The 25,619-nt window shown below is 38.0% G+C and overlaps 1 protein-coding gene across 3 annotated transcripts in view; it reads right to left on the minus strand.

Moving 5' to 3' along the window:
* Positions 1-25,619, minus strand: part of ttll7 (tubulin tyrosine ligase-like family, member 7) — a 254,532-nt gene that overhangs the window by 158,841 nt on the left and 70,072 nt on the right. For all 3 annotated transcript variants that reach the window (XM_039735295.1, XM_039735293.1, XM_039735294.1), the window contains exons 7-8: positions 12,421-12,637; positions 9,684-9,848 (exon numbers count right to left, since the gene is read on the minus strand). In XM_039735295.1, the coding sequence (XP_039591229.1) occupies positions 9,684-9,848; positions 12,421-12,637 (382 nt within the window). The remainder of the gene's footprint in view (positions 1-9,683; positions 9,849-12,420; positions 12,638-25,619) is intronic.

A 25,619-nucleotide genomic window follows, 5' to 3' on the forward strand; every position in this document is an offset into this window, starting at 1 on the left:
CTACCATAAATTTCAGCAAGTTAACTTTTCCTAGTTTTGGAATGTACTTAAGAATAGATGAGAGAAATGGTATGAAAGTATAAAAATGGTCAGATATGTCAGTAATGTTTTAGTTACTTATGTCAATAATTTCGTTTCACAAATCATGGTCCAATTTACTTGGAGTTTGGTGTGCATAACACTTGACATACTGTATGAGCAAGAAAGATACAGAGTAAAGGAAAATTATATTCATCCAGAAAATATAGTATCAGTGAAAAAAAATATTTTAGTTGATACATGCAGCTGCATTCATGGCATAGAGCAGTGGTTCTCAAAGTTATTTCTGGATAACCCCTGTGGCTGCTAGTTTTTGTTCCAGTGATTTTCACAGTCAGTCATTTTACCTCTAATTTATTTATCTTCTCTTATATAGCATTCAGAAAAGCACTGCAGTGTAATCTGTATTTTTGATATAGTTTTGAATGCTTAACTCTATTTGTTATTTTCCTATTATTGTACCATTAAAATAGCATACTCATTAGTCACTATATTAAATTCTTGTTGTCAAGAAAAGCCTGAATTCCTCAAGATATGGATTCAACAAGGTAATGTAAACGATGCTTAGCGATTGTGGCCCATGATGACTTGATAGCATCATGCCAATCCTATAGATGTTTTGGCACACACTTATTCATTAAACCTACTATTAATCCCTATCCCAAAGTACAGTATTGGAGTACAGTATCTGAAGACTGTGCAAACCATTAGAGACAATATAATTTATTGTCATGTTGAGATGATAGTGCTTTGCATGTTTTATGGACAGAAAGTATTCAGACCCTTGTGATCAGGTGCATCCTGTTTGCTTTAATTATCCTTGAGATGCATCTAGAACTTAGCAAGCTCAAGTGGCAAGAACTTGGCAAGCTCAAGTGATTGGACACAGTTTACAGTAGAAAGGTAGACATCTATGTATATAAGATCCCACAATTCACACTGCATTTCAGAACAAAAACCAGAGACCAAGGAACTCTCTGTTGATCTATGTGATAAAATTGAAGTGAGGCATTTACCAGGGGAAGGGTATAAACCCATTTCTAAAGCTTTAGGTGTTCCCAAGCGAACAAAGGCTTCAATAACTGTGAAACGGAATAAGTCTGAAACCATCAGAACTATTTCTAGAGTTGGCCTTCTGGCCAAATAGAGTAACTGAGCAAGAAGTGCCTTGGACAGAAAGGTGACCAAGACGCCAGTAGTCACTCTATCAGAGCTTTTGAAATCCTTTGCTGAGATAGGATAACTTGTCAGAAGGATGACCATCTCAGCCGTACTCCATCAAACAGGTGTTTTTGATAGCTAATTCCCACTTGGAGTGTGCCAGACTTCATTTAATGGATTCTGAGAGCATGAGGGAGAAGATTACTTGGTCTGATGAGACAAAAGCTGAACTCTGTGGGCGGAACTCAAAGCACTATGTCTAGTTAAGACCAGGCAATGCTCATCATCTGCCTAATACCATCCCTACGGTGAAACATGGTATTAGCAGAGTCACACTATAGGTGCTATAGGTGCTTCCAACTTACAAGGACAGGGAAAATGACAATAATTGGGGGAAATACAGAAGGTCCTTGAAGAAAATCTGTTCCAGAATGCACACAACCTCAAACTCGGTCAGCACAATAATGACCTGAAAAATACAGCCACGATAACGCTGTGGGGTAGCGGTTGCATGGCTCTGAAAGAAAGGCCAGTTTTTAGTTAGATAATCCAGGGAGTTGAAGCTTGAAGCTGTAATTGCTGCCAAAGAGGCTTTTACAAAGTATTAACTTTATATGAATATAGGATCTCAGTTTTTGATTTTTTATAAATTTGCAAACCTTTCTGAAAACATATTTTTACTTTGTTATTATGGGTTATTGAGTGTAGATTGTTGGGCAAAATGGAAGATTGCTCCATTTAAAATTAAATTTATAACACAATAAAATGCACAGAAACTCACGGGGTCTGAACACTTTCTGAAGCCACTGTACATTTTATATATCCAGTAAAATATATACAATGTGTATATTGTAGGTGCTTAGAAAGAAGGACAGGCATCCTGGTTGGGATAAGGGAAGGATTTATACCCAGCCAGGAGTCTATAATGGAATCATTGGGTGAATCATTACTTCACACAACAGGTGGCAGTGTTCGTCAAGGCTGGACCAGATTAAGTCACCCACAGGGTGGCATGGGAAATGGAGTCCCAAGTCATTCTCATTGGCATTCTTGTAAAACAAAGTGTTGGAGGTGAATAAAAACCTTTTATTTGAACTGGAATCATGTTAGGCATTATTGTGTCTGTGGTGTGGGGCTTAGTAGCACACCCTTGTGGTTATATTGGCATAGTTGGCAGAATTTCTTGGCTGTCTGGTGGCAGGCTCCTGAATAAATTTATTGTAACCAAAACCCAGACTGTAATCCCACACATTCAGCACCAACACCCAAAGCCAGAAATGAGACAAAGAACAGCCAGAAGAGCTGGCAGTAGGTGAAGCAACAGAAGTCTGTCAGGCTACCACAGCTGACCAAAGTACCGGGTCCAAGAATGGGATATGTATGCACAGAAAGCATACCTTGCTGGAGGGGCACTGGATGGTCTCTTCTACAGAGCGGTACTCACTACAAACAAGGCTGTTAAATGGTAAAAATCACTGGAAAGTGTTGTGAGATGCATAAGTTACTCTATCTCTGAAAAATGCAAGCCTGTTGCAGGCCATCTGATCTATATTTCAGCTTCCTGGCAAGTGTCTGTGGTTTGGAACTCACTGACGCCCCCGCGTGGTTACACAGAACTTTACACTTTTAACAAAAAGATGCTAACGATATGACATCCTTTTCCATATTCTGGCTGTGAAAAGCCAAGGGCAGCCCTCTCTTAACTTTGCTAGGTATAAGAAGTTAAGAAGCAGCTGTTTAATTTTGATTACATATTGTCTAAATAGGTACAACATTTTAAGGAGACAAAAATATAGATAAATTGGCAGGACATCTTATGTCAGCAGAGAAAAAATAATATACTTAACATCAAACGAGAGCTTTATGGGGCAGGCATCAAAGAAGTGAAATCTGATCCTTAGAGACCTGTAGTAGACAACTAATATTTTAGAAATTATGTCTGTTCCACTTACTCAAGGCAGAAATAATAATAGTCCACAAAATAAAAGCATCCTTCAAGTTACTTCTTCCTATTGGCAAGTGTTTCATATAACCAAGTACAAAAAGTAATTCATATACCCCTCAAAAGATAAATATGAGTAGTTATATGCATAGTTTCATGACATTTTATTTTTATATTTGATAATATGTACTATGTTCTTTGCTGCATAAAAATACATTGACAAAACTGTCTAAAAAAACGCTATTTTTTGTACTTAAGGACTTTTGGAACCCAAGCATGAATATTCTTCTTTTAGTAACACTTTTAACTTAATTTAGGTACTGCAAAAATGCATCTATTGCTCATTTACACTTATGTAATAAGACCTTAAAAAGACTTCTTTTGGTCTTCTAAACATGTATAAAACATTAATAGATAGGGTTTTTATCTCTTTGTAGTGTGGCATATTGACATGATGGTAAAATGACTTTGTTAATATGAAGGATTTACAGTTCTTAATACTAAATATGTAATATCAAGAGAAATGTGTCACAGACCATTCTTTTGTTAGTAGGTCACATTGTAAAAATGAATAAACACTTTACTGATGGTGTGAAGGCATTATGAAGTCCCAAAGAAGTTTATCTTGTTACATAATTGTAAATTAGACATTGATGCATTTTTGCAGCACCTAAATAAAATTTTTACTCTTTTCTTATTTATTTTTGCTAAACTTGGAGTCACATTATAATAAGTAAAATCAAGCAAAAACAAAAGAAACACAACATTCTATAAAATGAATATGCATTAAAAATTATAATCAACATTTAATAGAAAATTGTTAATTAATCATTTTCAACAAAATCATATAGTAAAGAAATGTTTAATTTGTTGTTAGAAAATTTAAAAAGAAAGATCCTTGTAATCCTTTTTTATAATTTAAAATGCATATGAGACTCCAGAGTGGCCAATACTCATTAAAATTTGAGGAATCATTTTCTGTCTTTGATTTCTAGAAGATTCTTTTATACACTAGATACATTGTACCTGCAAAAAATGTATTATTCATAGTCTCAATCTTTACTGGATCTTTATCCAGATGAATTCACTCAACATATGCATTTTTGTCTTTTCAAGATTAACGCAGCATCTACCCTCGAGTGGCACCAGTGTTTTCAATAAGGTGCATGACTTTTTAAATTAAAGTATTTCTCTTCCTATTGTGCTGCATTACAATAAGAGGGAGCTGACAACCAAATAATACCATAGTCTTTTTCTGTAAAACTCTTTCGTAGATTTAAATAATGCCATCCCCTGTTCAACTGGAGTTTTTTCCTCTTGCTTTTACTATTTACTTTCAGACCAGGGATCTTGTTGCTTTGACTATTATTTTCATATAATAGTGCCTTTCTGGTAGCAAAAACTAAAGCTGCATAATAGTGAATGAAAATCAGAAATCACTGAAAAGGTAAAACACATTACCAATAAAATACTGGAATTGTTTATCCTCATCACTGATTAAGTATCCTGTACAATACTTATTTAGGCTTTCAAGAAAGTGAAGAAATTATATTATATATATTAGGCCTCTGTTGAGCATGTTTGCTGACTTTCATGTGTAAAACAATAAGCTTTCTTACTGTAGATCCTCTTGTTGAAGTGATAATTATTAGGTCACAAACACATGCCCACGGAGGGGTTATGCACGGAAATAAACCAAAAAAAGTCTTTTTAGCCAGAGACCCTGTCTAATATTATCTTACAGTGCTATGTTAAGGTGATAGCAGGTTCATTATCATTATCATCATCATTTAAATAGCCAGTTTCAGGGTTTACTCAGGCTAGCCAGTTGCCCCTCACCCAAAGCCTTTTCCTCCATTCTCCAAAGTTTTGGACATACTTCAGGATGGTAACTATTCTTTTTTGATATTCTCATAACCACCTCTAACCAAATCTTCTTTCGCTTCTTAGCATCTTGCCCTCCACCTACATCTTAATGCACCTCATATCAAGTCTTTTCTTAGCTCAGCATTCATCTTCATCTCATTCTGCAGTACTTCACAAATGTATCTGATCACTCTTTCACAGCTTTGCTCTGTGCTCTACCTTCATTAGCAATGTCTCATTACCACAGATCATACTATTCCTCACACAGCTTTAATTAATATTTTCCTACAATGTCCATTAAGAAGTCAGAATTGGGGACAGCTCCCAGGGTTTATTCCATGCACGTCTCACCATGGCTATCACTGCTAATTCCCCTCCCATGACAAATAAAGTACTGTTAATCTATCCATCCATGTGTGCGCAGACTCCAGTAGGCACTCAAAATTTCCCCAAAGCAGCAGAAGTTTCCTCAAAACAAATCCATTAATGATATCCTAATTGAAATGTATTATAACAGCATTCTGCATTCCTCTCACACACTTTCTACAAACAAAGGTCAAACTTGCTCCCTGCAGACTACTCTTTACACCACAACACCTTTTATGCACCCACTTCCAACAATCTGAGCGGGTTTCTCCCAACACTATCAAGAGACTATTAAACGTCACTATCAAGCATGAAAGAAATGTTATTAAATGTTGGTTAATATCTGCCCACTGACATATTATGGAATATTTAGTTCCGTATATGTTATGATTTAGAGTGGTAAAAAAGATCCTGTAAAACAATATTCATAAACCTTTTGAAGCCATGGTGTTCTGTAACGTTAATATGGTTGAAGTACTCTTTAAAATAGGCCCTAGTAATAAAATATGCTAAATTAGATTTTAAATGATATAGTGAACTAGTAAATAAACTGGATTGCCAAAGAATATAAGCACTGTCTTTCTTTTAAGTTTGAGCACTCTGTTATTTGCAAGCATCTGCAATATAAGAGGTAAATGTATGTACACGCTTTAATACTGTAATTACTCCAAAGAGAGTAAACACAAAAATGATGCCCACATAGGTATACCCTTAAGATAAAATGCAGACTGACATATTTACCATTAAATAAAAAGCACAGACTCATTCTGCCAAAAGAGCCAACAGTTACTCTTCTATCATAGAGGAATGTCTTTTTAAATCTTCAGAAGAACAGATCAACTGAACCCAAAAATACAGTACAGCTTAAACCAACATACTCACAAGTCTATGCTACCATCTGCTGGACTTAAACTGCAATTACATCCAAATATCTATAAGGTGTACAAAGAGATAATTTAAGTTTTCAACATATTGGTGCAGTTTCCATTGATTTGATTAGTCTTGCTAGAAAGGTTCAACTACTCTATCGGTACTGATACATCCCTTGAAGTTTAGAGAAAAGAAAGCACAAGAGAGATTCCAAATTCTCAACACAAAAACGGTTCAAATTTGCCCTACAGGATTGTGGATGTATGCAATAAGTGGTCCCTGCAATAGATTGCTACTATGCAACTTGCTCTTTCCTGCTTATGCTGAATACTGCTGGCATAGGCTCAAGCCCATCATGATTTTAATTTTAGATTAATATGGGTCTGAGATATACTTGATTTCCATAAACAAAATAGCTTGGATTTCACTCATATAGCACAACTACATGGTGTCAGATAAAAGCTGAAAATTAATCAGACTCCACTCTGTAAAGAGAATGTAAAACAAGTCTGGCAGCAGTTTGTAATATAAACTTCATGCTGATCAATAGAAACTTATTTTATAATTGCAATTTGTGTCTTGTAATAATTGGCTGCTATACATTATATTCTGTATTCTGTCAGAAGGTTTGAGACCTGCATCATTACTTCTGTATCAATCCCAGGAAATACCTCTGGAGTCTGGATGTTGAACTCCAACACAAACTTAAAATGTCAGTCAATCCAAGACAGCACTGGTAATGCATGTTCTACGTAGGCACTCTCTTCACCCTGTGCCCCAGTATAATTACCTCACAGACAATGTTTAAAAAAAAAATGTTATCCCACCCCCTGGCAGTGTCCTTCTTCCAAAATTGGATAGATGACTTGCACTTATGCCATCTACAAGTCCCTCTTGACCTTACCAGGCCCTGTCCCAGTCCTTTCTTTCTTACACTTTATCTTATAATTGGAATATCTCATTAAAAGAGAACTCTTAAAGACTTCTATTTGACACGACCAAAAGACAATGACTATGTGCAATAAACAGACCATGTGATTGTAGAAGTAATTATGGTTATGGTGTGTACATTGCATCCTTTACTTTTCCCTGTACATATTTATTTGTTTGTAACACTCTTACATAAAAGGATTACCTTTCAGTACAGCGTCTATTTGTAAAGTTAAACCATGGCTACCACATATTGTAAGCATACGGTCACACCCTGTTCTTAGTCATTCACTGTTAGAGTTAACCAACAATGCGAAAAAGTGATAAATATTTAAAGGGATCTCAAGGGATTCATTTTTCCATTGTCTTTATTATTTTTCTCTAATTATTAGAAAGAAAAAATTACCGAAAAACTTGAACCCCACCTTGGTTACCATCTTTGAGGATTTTGCATATTTTTTGGTATTTCCAAAATTCTCCCACTGTCTTAAGTGAATGCTATTAGTTTAACAGGCAACTCTAAACTATCCAAAACAATGTGTCTGGGTGTGCAAGTCAGTGTATCCTTAAATGCAATGGGAAAATGCAAACAGAAAATGAATGTCCTAGTATCATACAACAGTCAACATCAAAAGTCAAAGACAGCAAGTATATATTTTTTTTTCTGTTTGGTTTGCTGGATCCTTAGCATTGCCATTTTCTCTTTACTTTCATTACCTTCTAACAATGCTGTTTTGTTCAAAATATTTCTTTTGCATTGTTTCTCCTGGTGAGGGTCACTGTGTTGACAGACTGCACAGGACAGACCAGACCTATCCCCCCGAAAACTGTCTTCCTAGGTATTCCCAAGCTAAGTAAAACACATAAGCCGTTCATCATATCATAGCAAGGGGCATCCTCGCTAGGCACCCTTAACACTTAAACTGGCTACTCACAATCCAGAACAGAACTCAGAAATTCTCATTGATGACCAAGCTCCGCACCTTACCTTACCATGGGTAAATTAAACTGCATGAATAATGGCAACTAATGATCCAACATAGTAATACTCTGTTATTGAAGAATAACAACATACAGTTGCAATGGGGTAAGCACTGTAAACTAACAAGGCTGGAAAAATATTTCTTGGTCTGTTTAAGCCTAGGTTATTTGGATTAAAATAGGTAGAGGACCAGAATGTTACAAAAATCCCATAAATCCAAGAATGCATCAACAATACAGGCTTGTAATGTCTCTGTAATGGCTTATGTCTTAATTAAAGACTCAGAATGAATCTGAGGTGGAGGAAACGTTAATCTCAATTACTTCTTACTTTCAAGGTCATCCTTCGAATCTCTGCCAGGGTTATGGAAGGTCTACGAAGTTGCTAGAAGCTCCAGATACCACTGTCGTACCCTGATCTGAATTTAGATAGATATATCACAGCAGATGCCTTAGTTACCAGTGGAATCTCACCAGTTTTTTGTTTGGATTATTAGCTGCCCTCAGCTGTCCTAAGGAGGTAATTCAGGCTATCCTAGTCTTCCATGCCCTCTTTCTCACTAGATGCCCTTACAGTTTCCTCAATATGGGATAATCTGTACATGTGCTTTGCTTAAAAAATCTCTGCCCACAGCACTGCTTTGCTTAGGCACTGTACATTATAAAGTGCAAGTATCTTCCTTTCCCTTGTTCTGTGTTTTCAGTGCTTAACACCTAATTTGCACTTTCTTATAATCAGTCTTAGTGAATCTATGGGCAGTATATTACAACAGACACACAAATGGAACTGAGACAGTTTTTAATGAGAAGGGATTTGCTTGCCTATTACAGGAATTACTCTGAATTTCTTTTAAAATTGAGGTATTTAGATCTTAGTTTTTTTTTCATCTTCCTGATAGCTCTCTTAGCTGACAAACTTAGTTGACCTTATCCAACCTCACAGCTTCTACCAACATAAAAAATATTCAGGAAAAAGGTTGACTGTGGAAAGGAGTGCAAGACAAATCAATCCATGTTTGACACAATGACTTCTACACTGTAACACCTCAGCCATTTAGGTAGGAGATGCAGTCTGGCATTCATAACCCTGTTCATCACTGATAACCATCATTTTACCCAGTTTTACCTTATTTACATGCATACAATTTCATCATGTGTCTGTTCCTATTTTTGGGCAACAATCACACCTCTGAGAGCTGACACACTTAACTATTCTAAAAAAAAAACTCATGATGACAGCTTAATAATATTTTAGGCTTTAAAATATATTATACATTTAAAAAATTTAAATGTAACGATTTCCAAATAACATATTTAATTATTTTGGATAATAAGGATTGTTTTGCTATAATGTATTAACCAGCCAGGTCTAGTTCAAGCTTCAGGAGCCACTGATAATTAACATAATTACACTTTAGCACAGTATTTCCACAGCAGATGCACAGCTCCAGCTCTGTGAAAACTACAGACTAAATATACTTCTGACAGAAAAGTTAAAAATATAACAGTGATATCACATTACACTTACAGAGATGTCTCCCCAGAATTTGCTCACATCGTAGTCATTGGTTCGCAGAAATTCTGTGAACCACCTGATAGAGCGCTTGCTACCCCGGTCTGCCGTCTCATCTCTCCCAAAGTTTTCATTATGCTTATTCACAGAATAATTTGTCAGATGCATACAGAGCTGGTTCTACAAGAACAAAAGGACTGATGTGAAGGACATATGGAAAGTACTGTTTCGCAAAGATTTTACAATGCAAGGCTTAACATTGATTAGAAAATGTTCAGAAGTCTTGAAAATCTCCTATAACTGTAGCATGTACCTACAGTTAGGTCCATAAATATTTGGACAGAGACAATTTTTTTCTAATTTTGGTTCTGTCCATTACCACAATGAATTTTAAATGAAACAATTCAGATGCAATCGAAGTGCAGACTTTCAGCTTTAATTCCGTGGGTTGAACAAAAAGATTGCATAAAAATGTGAGGCAACTAAAGCATTTTTAACACAATCCCTTCATTTCAGGGGCTCAAAAGTAATTGGACAGTTGACTCAAAGGCTATTTCATGGGCAGGTGTGGGCAAGTCTGTTATGTCATTATCAATTAAGCAGATAAAAGGCCTGGAGTTGATTTGAGGTGTGGTGCTTGCATGTGGAAGATTTTGCTGTGAACAGACAACACGCGGTCAAAGGAGCTCTCCATGCAGGTGAAAGAAGCCATCCTTCAGCTGTGAAAACAGAAAAAACCCATCCGAGAAATTGCTACAATATTACGAGTGGCAAAATCTACAGTTTGGTACATCCTGAGAAAGAAAGCAAGCACTGGTGAACTCAGCAACGCAAAAAGGCCTGGGCGTCCACGGAAGACAACAGTGGTGGATGATCGCAGAATCATTTCCATGGTGAAGGGAAACCCCTTCACAACAGCCAACCAAGTGAACAACACTCCCAGGGGGTAGGCGTATCGATATCCAAGTCTACCATAAAGAGAAGACTGCATGAAAGTAAATACAGAGGGTGCACTGCAAGGTGCAAGCCACTTATAAGCCTCAAGAATAGAAAGGCTAGATTGGACTTTGCTAAAGAACATCTAAAAAAGCCAGCACAGTTCTGGAAAAACATTCTTTGGACAGATGAAACCAAGATCAACCTCTACCAGAATGATGGCAAGAAAAAAGTATGGAGAAGGCGTGGAACAGCACATTATCCAAAGCATACCACATCATCTGTAAAACACGGTGGAGGCAGTGTGATGGCTTGGATGTGCATGGCTGCCAGTGGCACTGGGACACTAGTGTTTATTGATGATGTGACACAGGACAGAAGCAGCCGAATGAATTCTGAGGTGTTCAGAGACATACTGTCTGCTCAAATCCAGCTAAATGCAGTCAAATTGATTGGGTGGTGTTTCATGATACAGATGGACAATGACCCAAAACATACAGCCAAAGCAACCCAGGAGTTTATTAAAGCAAAGAAGTGGAAAATTCTTGAATGGCCAAGTTAGTCACCTGATCTTAACCCAATTGAGCATGCATTTCACTTGTTGAAGACTAAACTTCGGACAGAAAGGCCCACAAACAAACAGCAACTGAAAGCTGCTGCAGTAAAGGCCTGGCAGAGCATTAAAAAGGAAGAAACCCAGCATCTGGTGATGTCCAAGAGTTCAAGACTTCAGGCTGTCATTGCCAGCAAAGGGTTTTCAACCAAGTATTAGAAATTAACATTTTATTTCCAGTTATTTAATTTGTCCAATTACTTTTGAGCCCCTGAAATTAAGGGATTGTGTTAATAAAATGCTTTAGTTGCCTCACATTTTTATGAAATCTTTTGTTCAACCCACTGAATTAAAGCTGAAAGTCTACACTTCAACTGCATCTGAGTTGTTTCATTTAAAATTGTGGTAATGTACAGAACCAAAATTAGAAAAAAGTTGTCTTTGTCCAAATATTTATGGACCTAATTGTAAATGAAATTAGGGTACAACAAATTGACAAAAGTTCACAGACTTACAAATATTATATTACTTAAACCATATTGCTGAAAAAACCAAATTCCCATTTCAGAATCACGTGATATTTATTTTTATGTATAGTATTAATACAGGGTGACACAGAAAAACGGGAACTTTTGAAATGCGTAGTGGCAGCCATGTACAGTTGGCAGCACTGCGGAACAGGGACCTTGAGCTGTAAACAATCTCGGCATTTAGTAATTTAGTAATCAATTGTAAGGCAATCAATGGCAGCTGTGCGAGAATTGTTCCTTAACCATGTCATCTCAAGATTCGGTGACATTCCCTGGCCCTCAAGATCACTGGATTTGTCCATTTGTGATTTTTTCTTGTGGGGCTACCTTAAGAGTCAGGTCCACACGACTCGGCCAAGGATACTGAATGAATTGAAACAAAGAATTCAATACAAAATTTGTGGTATCCCAGCTGAGATGTTGCAGCGATCAATGGGGAACCTCAACAGCAGATTGGAAGAATGCATACGTACAGGAGGACGCCATCTACAGGATGTAATTTTCAGACATTGATAATTTGGATTACTGTCTCTTAAAAGGCAAGTTGTAGTGGTTCAATTGCTGTCAATACAATTTTTTTGTTGGATTTCTTTTATTTTTATTGGGTTTTTCAAAAGTTCCCGTTTTTCTGTGTCACCTTGTATTACTTCTTCAGTATCAGTTTATGTAACTATTCCAAACACAGTAATGAACCACTGTAATTATTAGATGCATTATGAGGTAATTATCTTACCAAGTTGGATTCATTTGGTGGATGATACTTTTCAGTACCCATCCTCACAAGTCCATCATTATATAGGAAGATGCGCAGTGGGTCACACGATGTAACAAGAATGTAAATTCTCAAGTCAAACTTGTAACCTTCCATTAAAAATGGCTTCTCAAGATATTCCTGGACAATAAAATGATCCTGAAGGGGTAGTTTTTCACAATTTCTTATCAAGGATATCCTGCATTAAAATACATAAGAAAGGAAGTGTTCAGGAACCAATAAAATAGTTAAGATTTTTGCTGGTTGTATAGAATCCCTCATTGCAAACTATATCTTACACACAGATGGCACAAAACCCATGAGACTATAGAAAATACAACAATCTTATTTTAGCTGTCTACTAAACATTCCTCTTTCTTCTGTAAGATTTAAATGCATCAATTTATTTTCATACTAGTTTATCATAAGCAGTTGTACTAACCATAATTCACCTAATAAAGCATAACATTTTATCATTGATACAGATAGTTTTGTTGGGTAGGCCTTTAAACTGCACATAAAGATTATTCTAGTCCCAAATCAATCAAACCTGTGACTCAAGTATTAGAAAAGAACCACATTATCCGTCACAGCACTGTGTTGGTACATTTTGGTATGTTTTCAATTGTGTACCTTATTATTATATTATTATAAACTAGTGTTGCAGAACATATACTGACGTTTTCAATTATGGTTTACTTTTCTACTAGTATGTGTTATTAGAAACAGAAATGTGTTTTACCAACATCTTGACACTAAATATTAGTTTAAATGCAACTTAAAGATTCCTAATTTGCAAACTATGGCACCAAACAGTAGTAACTTATTATGGGAAGTTGGGGAGGATGAAGAAAATATCCAAAATTCATAGAATTTTTTACATTTGTAAATTATCTGTTGCACAGCAACTAAACAATAAAAACTATTGTGAATTAAATATAATACTATACAGAAACTTAAAAAGTGGACAGTGTTGCAAATAAGATAATCTATTGGTTGCAACCATAATCATGGTTAATCATAATCCATTCATCCATTTATCCATCTTCAAACCTGCTTCATCCATTTGAAGACAGCAAAAGGACTCAAGACAAGGGCCAATCTTGGAATGTATATTAAAATACAATAATGAGCCTCTAATATTGAATGCCAGTTTCATACATGCTTAATTAAAGAAATATATTGCTAAAGTAGGAGACCATAAAACTACTACTCCTAAAGTAAACATGGAATTGGCATTGTGCCAAGTGTTTTATTTATCTTAACTTTAGAAATTGGAGCCCCATCTAGAGTAAGTTCAGTTTTACATCCAGTGCTGTTAAGTTAAATTCTGGACCCCACAGCTGTGAATTAGGGTAATTGGATTCACTATACACTATATATTGGACACTATAGAGAGAACTTTATTTGTATGTATTATATCCAGATATCCATTAATAACGATATTTTCTGTTTGGTGCTACATATATTTTTCATTCAGATTTACCCTTAAGACATGTAACACATTAATTCTTATGGGATATCTGTACTCTCCAACCACAAGCTTTCTGCTAATCCCGAGGGTGCTTTAAAGAGTTGCAATTAAAATTCAGAATGCCTTGAAAACATGACTGATCAGGCTCTGTAAATGATTTTCTTTCTTCTGTTATTTATTTGTCTATTGTTTGAACCACCTTAATTCAATTTTAAGATCATGGGAGTGTGGTGAAGCACATAAGAGATCCATGCCGGTGTTGCGTTTTTAAATAAACTCAGTATGACACACACTTCAAGAGTGTACCTGTACGTGACTGTAAAGCTGTGCCTCCCCTGAATGGTTAACGATGTTATTGGATAATTAATTGACTTATTTATTAAGGAGAATGTACTGAACTATTTATTTGGACACTGTTGATTAGGTGGAAATAAAATGCACAAAGCACTTACCTCTGTTGTTATGTGTCCACGTCACACTAGTCTATCTCAGCATATGAGTATCGATGTTCAGGTTCAAGAAGAGTATGCCAGCTCTGGGCAGCCTGGCCGCCATCTCAGCTGATTCAAGGCATGGACCAACCCTGAATCATGTGAGATTGGTTTAATGTTTGATCACACTTACAGTGGACCAATTTGAAGACGCTACCTAATCTATCACAAATAAAAAGCAGGTGTCTAGAGGGGAAAAGGTATAGCATGCAGAATCCAAAAATCCAATGATGATGCCAGAATTTGAATCTAGTCTCCCAGAGCTGTGATAAAAAAATTAAAAACACCATGTCTTCAAACCCGAGAAATTAATTTGATTTAAAGTTAATTTTCACTTAAACACACACCCACGGCACACTACAGAGGTCTACAGATATACTGTACAGTAAGTACATTATTAGTTACACCTCCTCGTCAACACAAATAGCATAATCATCCAGTCTTTTTTGGCTATCGCTCAATATACCGAATGTAACATGCTGGTAAAGTCAAGAAGTCCACTTATTCTTAAAGCAAACATTACATTCGGCAAGACAAATGAGCTATGCAAATTTGACCAGATTAAGACGGTCCGTGCCAGACTTGGTGATTTCAAGCTACTAAGAAACAGCACCCATCTTGAAATTTTCATGCACTACAGTCTGTAGAGTTTATAGAGAATGATGCAAGAAAAAAACACACAGTGGGTAGCAGTTCTGTGGAAATAATTAAAATTGTTAATGAGAGTGGCCAAAGAATAAAGGCCAAACCCATTCAAGATAACAGAAATGCCACCAATACTCAAATAGTACATCCTCAAAAGAGTGCAGAAGGGCAGCTCTGAAAGGAGAAGCAGATGGGCACTCCTGTCAGCTAAGAACATGAAAGATGAGATTTGACAGCTGAACACTGTTAGAATGTAAGCCTGCTTTGACAAATCTGCACTATGCAATTAGTTTTTTACAACACTGTCTAGTAGTGTCTTTTGTAGATTTGGTATTGTATGTGTAGATATGGCAATAATCTACTGCTACTACTATTGCTGCTAATACTTCTACTACTAGCACTACACAACTCAAGTTTTTTTAGTAAAGGGGCAGTGAAGAACCACAACAGACCAATAAAAGATGTTTTTCAAATCTCACTTGAGATTTAGATACAATGAATGTGAAAAACAAGAAACACTTATTTGCACGGTGGGTGCAGTCTGGAACAAATGGTGCACGTGTGCTGTTCAAGAAGATACCCTTTCTGTACAGTTTATTAGTTACAAAATATCCAAACAAACAAAATATAAGTAAATGTATTTCTTGCATTTTAGGCTTCCTTACATTTAACTTTTGTAATTCTTAATTAAAATATTAAAAGATACATAAAATGATTTTATTTCAAAATTAGTATAACATATATGAAAATGCATTAGCATATTTCATTGAAAGAGTACAAACTTAAAATGATATTTCACATTTAACAGAGAGTTAAAATAATTATATATTAACCTTGCCTTCAAAAACTGTATGAAGACCCAACTTGTGTTTGTAGGCTTATTACATTCTACTGGGAGTACATTCTGGTGTATTATGTTAAGATACAGTAAGCTTATTAAAAGAAAAAGACACTTTTCTGTGAAATGCAATGTATTTCAAATATGGATTTTAGTGTTCACTTTCCTTTGTCATGCATTTTTCCCCACATCCCATTACTGTACAGAATGTCCATATTTCAATGGTTCAGCAGTAGTGTATATCACATTTGTAATAAAATTTAAAGGCTGCTTATACCCATGTAGACTATGGAATCTCTAAGCAGCTCTGTAAAGAAGCCTTTGTTCTTAAACCTTTTATCTATGTATTTTATGTGGTGGAAACAAGCAAATTACCTGATAAAATTCAAGGGATCTCATAAAGAGGTGTATCCATATATATAATTCACTAAGGCATGGAAAGCACGCCGGAAAGGGCGTGGATTCACTAAGCCGCCGACAAGTGAGACACCTATGGCGCACGCAGTTAGGAGCAATGCCCACCAACTCCAAGACCATTGGATACGACGACAACTCGCAGGGCCACGACCACCAACTCGGACGCGACAACACAGAAAAAATGGTGTCATTTATATTTGTCTGTCGTAGAGGCCTCATGTACCTCCGAGCTACGTTGACTGTTCATAGAGGCATGTTTCTAGCGGAGGTGAATCGCCATATGCAGCGTGTGAAACGGTTTGCGAGGGGTATCCCATGGGATCCTTAAAATAATCCTTTAAAACTGAGGTTAAAGCACAATGAAGTAAGCAGTCTTTAAAAACCGAGTTTTCGGTTACGACGCACGACCGCGTGCACCATAGCAAACTGTTAACACGCTACATACAGCAATTTGCATCCGCGACAAACATGCGTCTTCTTAGATGCTCCTGCACTTTGTTCACACCCCCCTCCCACCTCGCTACTACCGTGGTCGGGTGTCTTGGTGGATTCTATATATAAAGGCAGCCAAAACCGCACAGAGAAATGAAAAGTCTAGAGTTCCATCTTTTCATTCACTTTCTGTTGTTTCCTCAAACCCTTCCTTTTTAGACAACTGTGTCTTTCCAGAAGTGTTCAACCATCAATAAATAATTAATGCAGCGTTTGTTATGCCGCAGGTTCACTATTGTATTGTATTTTGCTCTCTCCAGAGTTCCATCTTTTCATTTGCTTACTGTTGTATTCTCACACCAACCCGTTTTACAAAACCGTGTCTTTCCAGAAGTGTTTAGCCATCAATAAATAATTATGCATGACATTGAGCGTGTGTCTACCCGGCGCAGGGAGGCGTGGGTAAGCCGTTGAACCCCATTCGGGCTGCAAACCGTGGAATTCCCACTAAGTGCAACTCGTACTCTCCCACTGGCTGCGTCCCTACCCTTTGTACACACCCCCCTCCCACCTCGCTACTACCGTTGTCGGGTGTCTTGGTGGATTATATATAGAAAAGCAGCCAAAACCACACAGAGCAATGAAACGTCTACGTCAGTCACAGGTACATCTGGACTGTGTAAAGACGACGACTCAAGTGACGAGTTGGAGGTGGGCACATGACTGGGCAGCGCTTACTGAACGAGAAATCAGCAGACTAGCATGACGGACGGAGCTGAATGGACGTCCTTCTCCTCTCCTCCCGTTCCACACTCCCGCGTGCACCCCATCCCTCCGTCTGGCAGGCGAGGCGCGCGGGCGGTCCTCCAGTTTTCAGTCACGGACGATTGTGTGTTGGTTCGTTCCGTGTATTGTTACAATGTTGCTTTTCTTGCTGATTTATTACATTACCGATTTTTCAAATGTTAATTTTCTCCCTGTGCTTAAAAATCATTAAAAAACCGGCCTGATTGTGCAGCGTATGGTACGCCGCAGGTTAGCTAGTACCTTATATTTGTGGAGCTTTTCTGTGTATGAGCTGTCCAATCATTAAATAACCAACTGATAATAACTACTGTGTATATCAAGTGAATAATTTTCTTTGATTATGATTGTAATAACCTTTTTCTGTGTTGTTCTGTTGCTATTTACTGTACAATGAAAGAACGCAACTCTGTAAATATTATGAATACATAACACAAGACACACAAGAAATTAGGACAAACATTATTTGAAGGTGATTAGATGGGATAAACGGTAATAAAGTGATCTTAATAACACATGTTTTGCTCATTTTGAACATCGATTGATGAGGCAGAAATGAAGGAGAATCACATCAACTTCCATATAAGACAACTGACAGCAGTAGCCTAAGTCATCTGGAGCTGTTTTTTGCCAGTATACAGCATGAACATATTGGGAAGGTCTCACTAATTTATCAGAAGAATACAAAATAAAAAAAACAATGAGTATGGAATAATATTCAGAAATTTCCAGCAAATAAGTTGGAATACATAAAATGAAAACTTACCCCTTATCAAGTGGGGTCATTTTTGCTAAATTGCTTATAATTTGAACTCTCCAAATTAGAATCATTGCTGTTATTGAACTATCTGGAGTATAAACACGTTTGGTCTCTTTGTAAAGGTAACATTCTCTAGTTTCAGCCTTAGTAGTCAGAATCACTGTAGGTGTGACTGATCAAAAGTTATGCACATTAGAACTCACAGAAAAAATGAATTTTTTGTTCTCGCCTAAGTTTTTTTGTGAAAATAAAGGCCTCTATAGCTGCAGTAGGTAGGTGGGGACAGAAACACACCTATGTACCAACAGAATAACTTGTTGACTACTCACATTTCAAATTTGAAAAGAATACCTGTAAAAATGACATTTTTACACCAGTTTTTATGTGGGCATGTCCAGGTGCTTTTTAGAGGGACCTATGGTTTATCCATTATCCACATTTTGGAACGTATGGAAAAAGTGTAATAACTTTTGAATGCTTCAACCCACATATATCAATGAGGGCTCTACTGAAAGCTTACACCTAAAGGAATTTATATCTACATACAGTGTCACTCTACTAGTTATGGAAATTCATATTCCATACTAAAAACAATAAAAAATACACATTTCAATATAAAAATAGTCAAAACAAGTATATATATATTTTATTTTTTACTTTTTTTTTTAATAAAATGCACACAAACTATATACATTTTTTACAAACTGTTACAACACAGCTCAGCGTTTTTCCATGTGCCACTGATTGTAGCAATCCCTAGCTGGCAGAAAGCACAAGGGCGTGTCACATGTCGCTCTCTGCCTCAGACATATCCATTTTCCGATTGAAAACTGTGACGCCGCGTACATTCGTCTACGACTTAATCGAGAGTGTATTTACGTTTATCTGTACGTTTATCCATATTTAAAATGCGAAAAAACTAGGTGAAATCACAATAAACCATCACGCACCAAGTCTGCAGACTGGCACAAATGCCAGCTTTGCGCAGCTCCGATTGGTTTTGTTTACAAGTTGGTATGGCAAGTTACATATCGGCGTGCTCAGCTGCTCATTGGCTGTAAGTTTGGAGTGTCACTCACAGCGTCCAATCAAACTGGTAGATTCTACCAGGGTTTGGAGTTGTGCGTCATCGTTCAGCTGTCTGTGACACTCGTTGGCTATACGAGGTGCCAGTCACCCCCCAGACCCCTCGTAATTGGCCAACTTAGGTGTCAATAAGAAGCTAACACTTCCGTGTAACATGCTTTAGCATGGTTATTGCCGACAGAAACAAATTACGTCTGATATGACCAATAGAGATGAAAAAAAATGTCGGAGCTAGTCTCGAGTTAAAAAGTTTTCTGGAGTTTTTGTCCCTTTGAGGATCTATCGTGTGTTATGGACCTAATCGTTTTACTGGATTATATTCCCTAGAGCCTTACGGACAGAATGAGATCAATATTGCTCGGAAATATTGATGTTTGACTTGCAGAGAGCCTTCAAAGGTAGTCAAAGGTAGGAAAAGTCAGCTCTTAAAAGTATTTACTTCTCTGTAAAAAAGGATTTAGTGTCAGTGCTGTGGTTGTTGTGTGTCAAAATGGTTTATATCATCGGAAAGACGAGACTCTGAATTTTCATTTGATGTGTAGTATGTCGAGGTGCATGACAGAGGGGCATGCACACATGGCTGTGACATGATTGTGACGTCGTCCAATCGTCGTTATGTACCGGGACCGGTACGTGTGCATGTTAAGGGGTTTAAGATAAAGAAAGCATTATAATTATTCAAACACTACTTTTGCAATCTGCAAATTCAAATAGAGGGTAGTAAGAGGGTAAAAACTAAGGCAGCAAAACAAGAATCAATCATGGATAGGGCACCATCACATCGCAGGGCAGACTCACACACAAATCCACAATCATTTAATATATTCTGATCTTCTTGAGCAACATACTGTGCAATATATTTTTCAGTTAAATAAGTCAAACTACCTAAACTAAAGATATTGTATTAAACCAGGGGAAGATGGTAGACAGAGGAATGGGATTAGCCACTTTACACAGACTTCTGGTGAGTGGCTCTAAAAAGAGCCTTTCGCTTCTTCAGCGACCACACCCACTATGCTGCTCAGGTGTTCTGTGACTCCATAAAGAGGAATATCCATCCATATATATAATTCACTAAAGCATGGAAAGCACGACAGAAGGGGCGTGGATTCACTAAGCCGCCGACAAGTGAGACACAAATAGCGCACGCAGGAAGGAGCCATGCCCACCAACTCCCACCTGCACTGACCGCTAATACATGCCACCTCGCTACACTCATCCAGGGTCAGAGGTAACCCATATGCGACTCTTTAGCCCTGCTCTGTGAGCCGACCCAAGGCCAGGGTCTACATCTGAGACCTGCCAGGGGCTACAAATCCATCATCCCTGAGGGTAAAATGAAATCCATTCTCCAGGATATTCGAGGGAAAATCTGGTCTGCCCTGTCTGCAGTGAACTGTTGTGAGTATCATCGAGGGATCCACAAGGGGGAGCGCTAAACCATTCCTCCATCGGTAGTTGCTTCTTCTCCACAAATTTAACCACCTGAGGTACAGCAGAGAAAAGACTAAAGCACAGACACAAGCAGTTGTTTGATAGTCCTTGAAAGGGTCTCGATCAATTCTGCTGTTAGTCTTGGATGACAAAGCTCCTCCTCTTCAAGAGGGATCCCAATGCAGTTATCAGTGTAACAACCGGGGAGAGATGGAGAAATGGAATTAGCTACTTTAAGCTGATTGCCTGTGACTAGCTCTAAGGAGGACCAGGAGGAACCCAGGACCCACTGCACCAGCATGGGTCCAAGGATTTCATCCCGATACCTAATGGCAGTCAAGGTGCCGTTGTCTAGCCTGTAAAGGTCTGTGTGTCCCCCCACGGATATGCCTCCCCAGGCCATCACTGACCCACCACCAAACCGGTTGTGCCGAACGATGTTATAGGCAGCATAACATTCTCCACGGCTTCTCCAGTCCCTTTCACATCTGTAACATGTGCTCAGGGTGAACCTGCTCTCATCTGTAAAAAGCACAGGGCGCCAGTGGTGGACCTGTCAATTCTAGTATTCTATGGCAAATGCCAATCGAGCTCCATGGTGCCAGGCCACCCTCATGAAGTCTGTTTCTGATTGTTTGGTCAGAGACATTTACACCAGTGGCCTGCTGGAGGTCATTTTGTAGAGCTCTGGCAGTTCTCATCCTGTTCCTCCTTGCCCAAAGGACCAGATACTGGTCTTGCTGATGGTTTAGGGACCTTCTACGGTACTGTTCAGCTCCCCTAGAGAACTGCCTGTCTCCTGGAATCTCCTCCATGCCCTTGAGACTGTGCTGGGAGACACAGCAAACCTTCTGGCAATGGCACGTATTGAAGTGCCATCCTGGAGAAGTTGGACTACCTGTGCAACCACTGTAGGGTCCAGGTATTGCCTCATGCTACCAGTAGTTATGTTGACCGTAGCCAAATGCAAAACTAGTGAAAAAACAAAAAAGATGAGGAGGGAAAAATGTCAGTGGCCTCCACCTGTTAAACCATAACTGTTTTGGGGGTCGTCTCATTGTTGCCCCTCTAGTGCACCTAGAGCAGCTGAAACGGATTAATAACACCCTCTGCTTCTTAACTGACCAGATCAATATCCCAGAAGTTTCATTGACATGATGCTATACTCTGATTAAAAAGTGTTCCTTTAATTTGTTTGAGCAGTATATTTTTGTATATTACTGAGATGCTGTCTGAGTCTTCAACACTGATCAATATTTCTTCTGGAACAGAATTGGTTGGGAGTTGAGGAAACTGGGCAGGTTCCTTGTAGCAAAGTTTCTGATTTGAAACTAGTGGAAAAATTGTGTTAATAGAAGTTAAACTGGAAGCACAATTGCTCATAAGATGCAATGACATTATCTATATACAAATCTCTTAAGTGTTTTAATCCCAAATGTTTTCCAAAGGTTAAAAACTGTATAGGCTTGACCGGGTAGAAAAAGGTGATTGTCAAGAAGAGGTGCAACAGGAAAAGCTTCTCTGCCTTAAAGTACTTCACACTTTCGTTTCATATTCTCAGTGATTGATGGACAATTGGATTATTAGTATATTGATGATACTTTGTATTTACTGGGGCACAGAGCAGGGCATATAAAGAAGTGCAGCAGACCAGGCTTGTGTATATTCATCAATTTGTGTCAAATTCCATGGCTATATAGCTTGTATGTTTGCCACCCAGTAATAAAACTGAAAGTTAGGTAGTGCCATGCTCCCTGCTGCTTTAGGTCATTGTAGAGTTGCCCTTTGGATACATGGATGTTTCGAATTCCATATAAATGAGGTTATAATTGATTCTAATTTCTAAAATAACAATACATTTGTTAATGCATATGGGGATGCTCTGAAATAGAATAAGAAGCTTAAGAAGGGTGTTCATCTTAACAGTGTTGATTCTCACTGCTAATGTAAGATGAAGGGTAGACCATCTGTTCACATATTTTTAGCAAAATGATGTTGAAAAAGATCTTTATATTTTCATGTAATGTTTACCCTATTTAAACTGTTCTGGAAAAATAAATGAGAAGGTGTTAACGGGAAAATGCACACTTTTATTCAAATTATTTTGGATTCCCGATATCTTTTGAAATTCTACTAGGACATTAAAGACTACTGGTATGGAAGTTTGTGGGTCTGATATATACAGTACTATATCATCATCATATTGTGACATTTTCTGTTCAGTTCCTTCTCTAGTAGTCCCCTTTATCTCTGATGCATTTCAAAAGTAAATAGCTAATAGCTTGATGGTGATGACAAAAAGCAATACTGATGGGGGCATCCCTGACAAGTACTACGTTCTGGTTTGATGTAGTTTGAAATAATTTTGTTAATGCAAACAGAGGCGTCTGGACTGGTATAAAGCAGTTTTATCAATGCACATATGTATGGACAGTTTCTTAACATCATTGTTCAGAAGTGAAACTGGTCTATAAGATGCAGATTGCAACAAGTCCTTATCTTTCTTTGGAAAGACAGTAATCAATGCAAGGTGTGTCCTCTTCCACTCAACTCTGGTTCACAGAGTAGTGGCTGCTGGCTCTTTTTATAAGGCACCGGAAGTGCTCCAGGTACTTGTTGACCGATTTCTGGCAGCACTTTTGGGTGTGGTGGAAGTGCTGCAATTAAGGGCTCACCAGCAGCTGTAGCACCCCCTGGCAGCGCCCACAGAACCCAACAGGGCTGCATCAAAATCCAGGTCCCATGGAGCCCTGCAGGAGTCTGAGGCACCGTTGCAACCCAAGAGGCCTGCTACCTAGTGCACCAGGGGAGGTAATGCTTTGGATATGCTCCCTCCCCAAATCCTTCCAGCGTAGAGGTGTCCTGGCTGGGCAAGGGCCCCTAGCCGTACGACACACCCTATAAAGTGCCTCATTTGGAGAACCTTGTATATTCTTGATCTGTTCTGGTGAGTTCACAAATTAACACTAATGTCTTCTTAGTTTCCAGTTTATTTTTGTGAGAAAGATATGAAATAATCTGTCTTGTTAAAAAAAACCTTCAAAATTTCCCAGAGTATTTTTGCAGAGACTTCTGAAGATGCATTTGTCTCTAAACAATAATCAATTTGCATGGAGATGAATTCTGGACAATTTTCATAAACTAATGACAGGGGGTTAAGACGCCGGCTAAGTAATGGCTGGAGAAAATAATAGCGTCATACCTGCAAGATTTGATAGAGAGAGAGGCTGGGACCATGCACTAATGTGTGTTGCTGCACCCACCACATGACAAACCACCTCAGGATCCCAAATTCTGGAAGACCTGCTTGCAGGGCTGGATGCAGGTTAACGTCATATCCAGGACAGGAGTAGTTGCAGGAGTGTAATAAGTTATTATCTATAAATAAATAATCAATTCTTGAGTAACTGTGGTGAATTGATGAGAAGGGATATGCTCTTGCATTTGGATTAAAATATCTCCAAGGGTCTGATAAGTTATTAGATGTTATTATTTTATCGTCATTGTAGATTTAAAACACAATTGAAATCTCCAGGCATAATAATTTTTTCACAGTAGGAATTGAGGCAACTACATTTTGGATAAAATCTCTATCATTCACATTAGGTGCATAGATAAAATTCAAACCAAAATGACTTTATATAAATAAGCCATCACCAAGACATATCACCCTCCGGAATCAAATACTACATCTCATGCTATAAATGTCTTATGTATTAAGATTCCCACAACTCTAGCTTTCTTTGTATAGCTGGAGTGAATAATTTGGCCAGTCTAATCCTTTTGTTACTAAAACTGGTCCTGACTTATTAAGTGAGTCACCTGTACAAATACTATCTTAGCATTTAGACCTGTTTGGTGAGAAAGTACTTTTTGCGTTTACTTTGTGATTGACAACTTTGACATTGCAGATAATTAAGTTCACTGTTTGATCAGAGAGACATTACTTCTGAACTTTTGAGGACATTTTGTAATTGTATGTAAAGGTAGTACGCTGTTTCATGCAACAGTTTTAAACTTGATTTAACATTACTGCCCAGTATTATGGCTAATGACCCTATTATTATGTTTCCAATTTGTTTGGGTAAAAAGGATAGATAAGAAGTTTGTTGCTCTCTTTCTAACCCCCACCATGACCTCCCCATGTGATGCTAGAAGTCCTAGTCCTTCACAAAGTCCTAGTCCTCTGGCATGCCTAGAGAAAGGGCACGTCCAAAACAAAACAAACCCCCAGCAGTGGTGTAGATAGGATTCAAATTAAAATTGAGATATCTTATGATAGTACAGTCAGGATACAATGAACCTGGGGTATGATGTTAAACAGTCCCCTTAGGAAATAAAACAAGAATTTTTTTTTTTTTTTTGGCCTCTTTGGCTTCTTCAATGTCTGATTCTGCCACAGCACTCTGGTGTTATGTGGCCCCATTAGCTCCCAGTTGGTTTAATCCTTTGGCCAAAATTGCCTAAATCCACTCACCTAGGATCAAAGGCACTTCGTATGCCACTCTTTTGCCTACATCCACGAGTCAACCCAAAGCCTGGGTCCACATTCAAGACTCACTGGCAGTTATGAATCAGGACCAATGGACTCTCACGGCCAACAGATGCATCCAAAGTACTCCTTAAGTGCTGTGTCTATGCTAATTGCCTTTCTCAAAGATAATTTTATGACAACTTCTCCAGGTAGTATCACCCCCTCTAACAGGTCTCGGACACCTAAAAAAAGTGTTCCTCTCAGGTCAGCACCTAGGGGTGCTATCATGCAAAATCACAAATAACTAAAATGTGTCAAATATCAAA

The sequence above is a fragment of the Polypterus senegalus genome, chromosome 14 (assembly GCF_016835505.1).
Source record: "Polypterus senegalus isolate Bchr_013 chromosome 14, ASM1683550v1, whole genome shotgun sequence".
NCBI lineage: Eukaryota > Metazoa > Chordata > Cladistia > Polypteriformes > Polypteridae > Polypterus > Polypterus senegalus.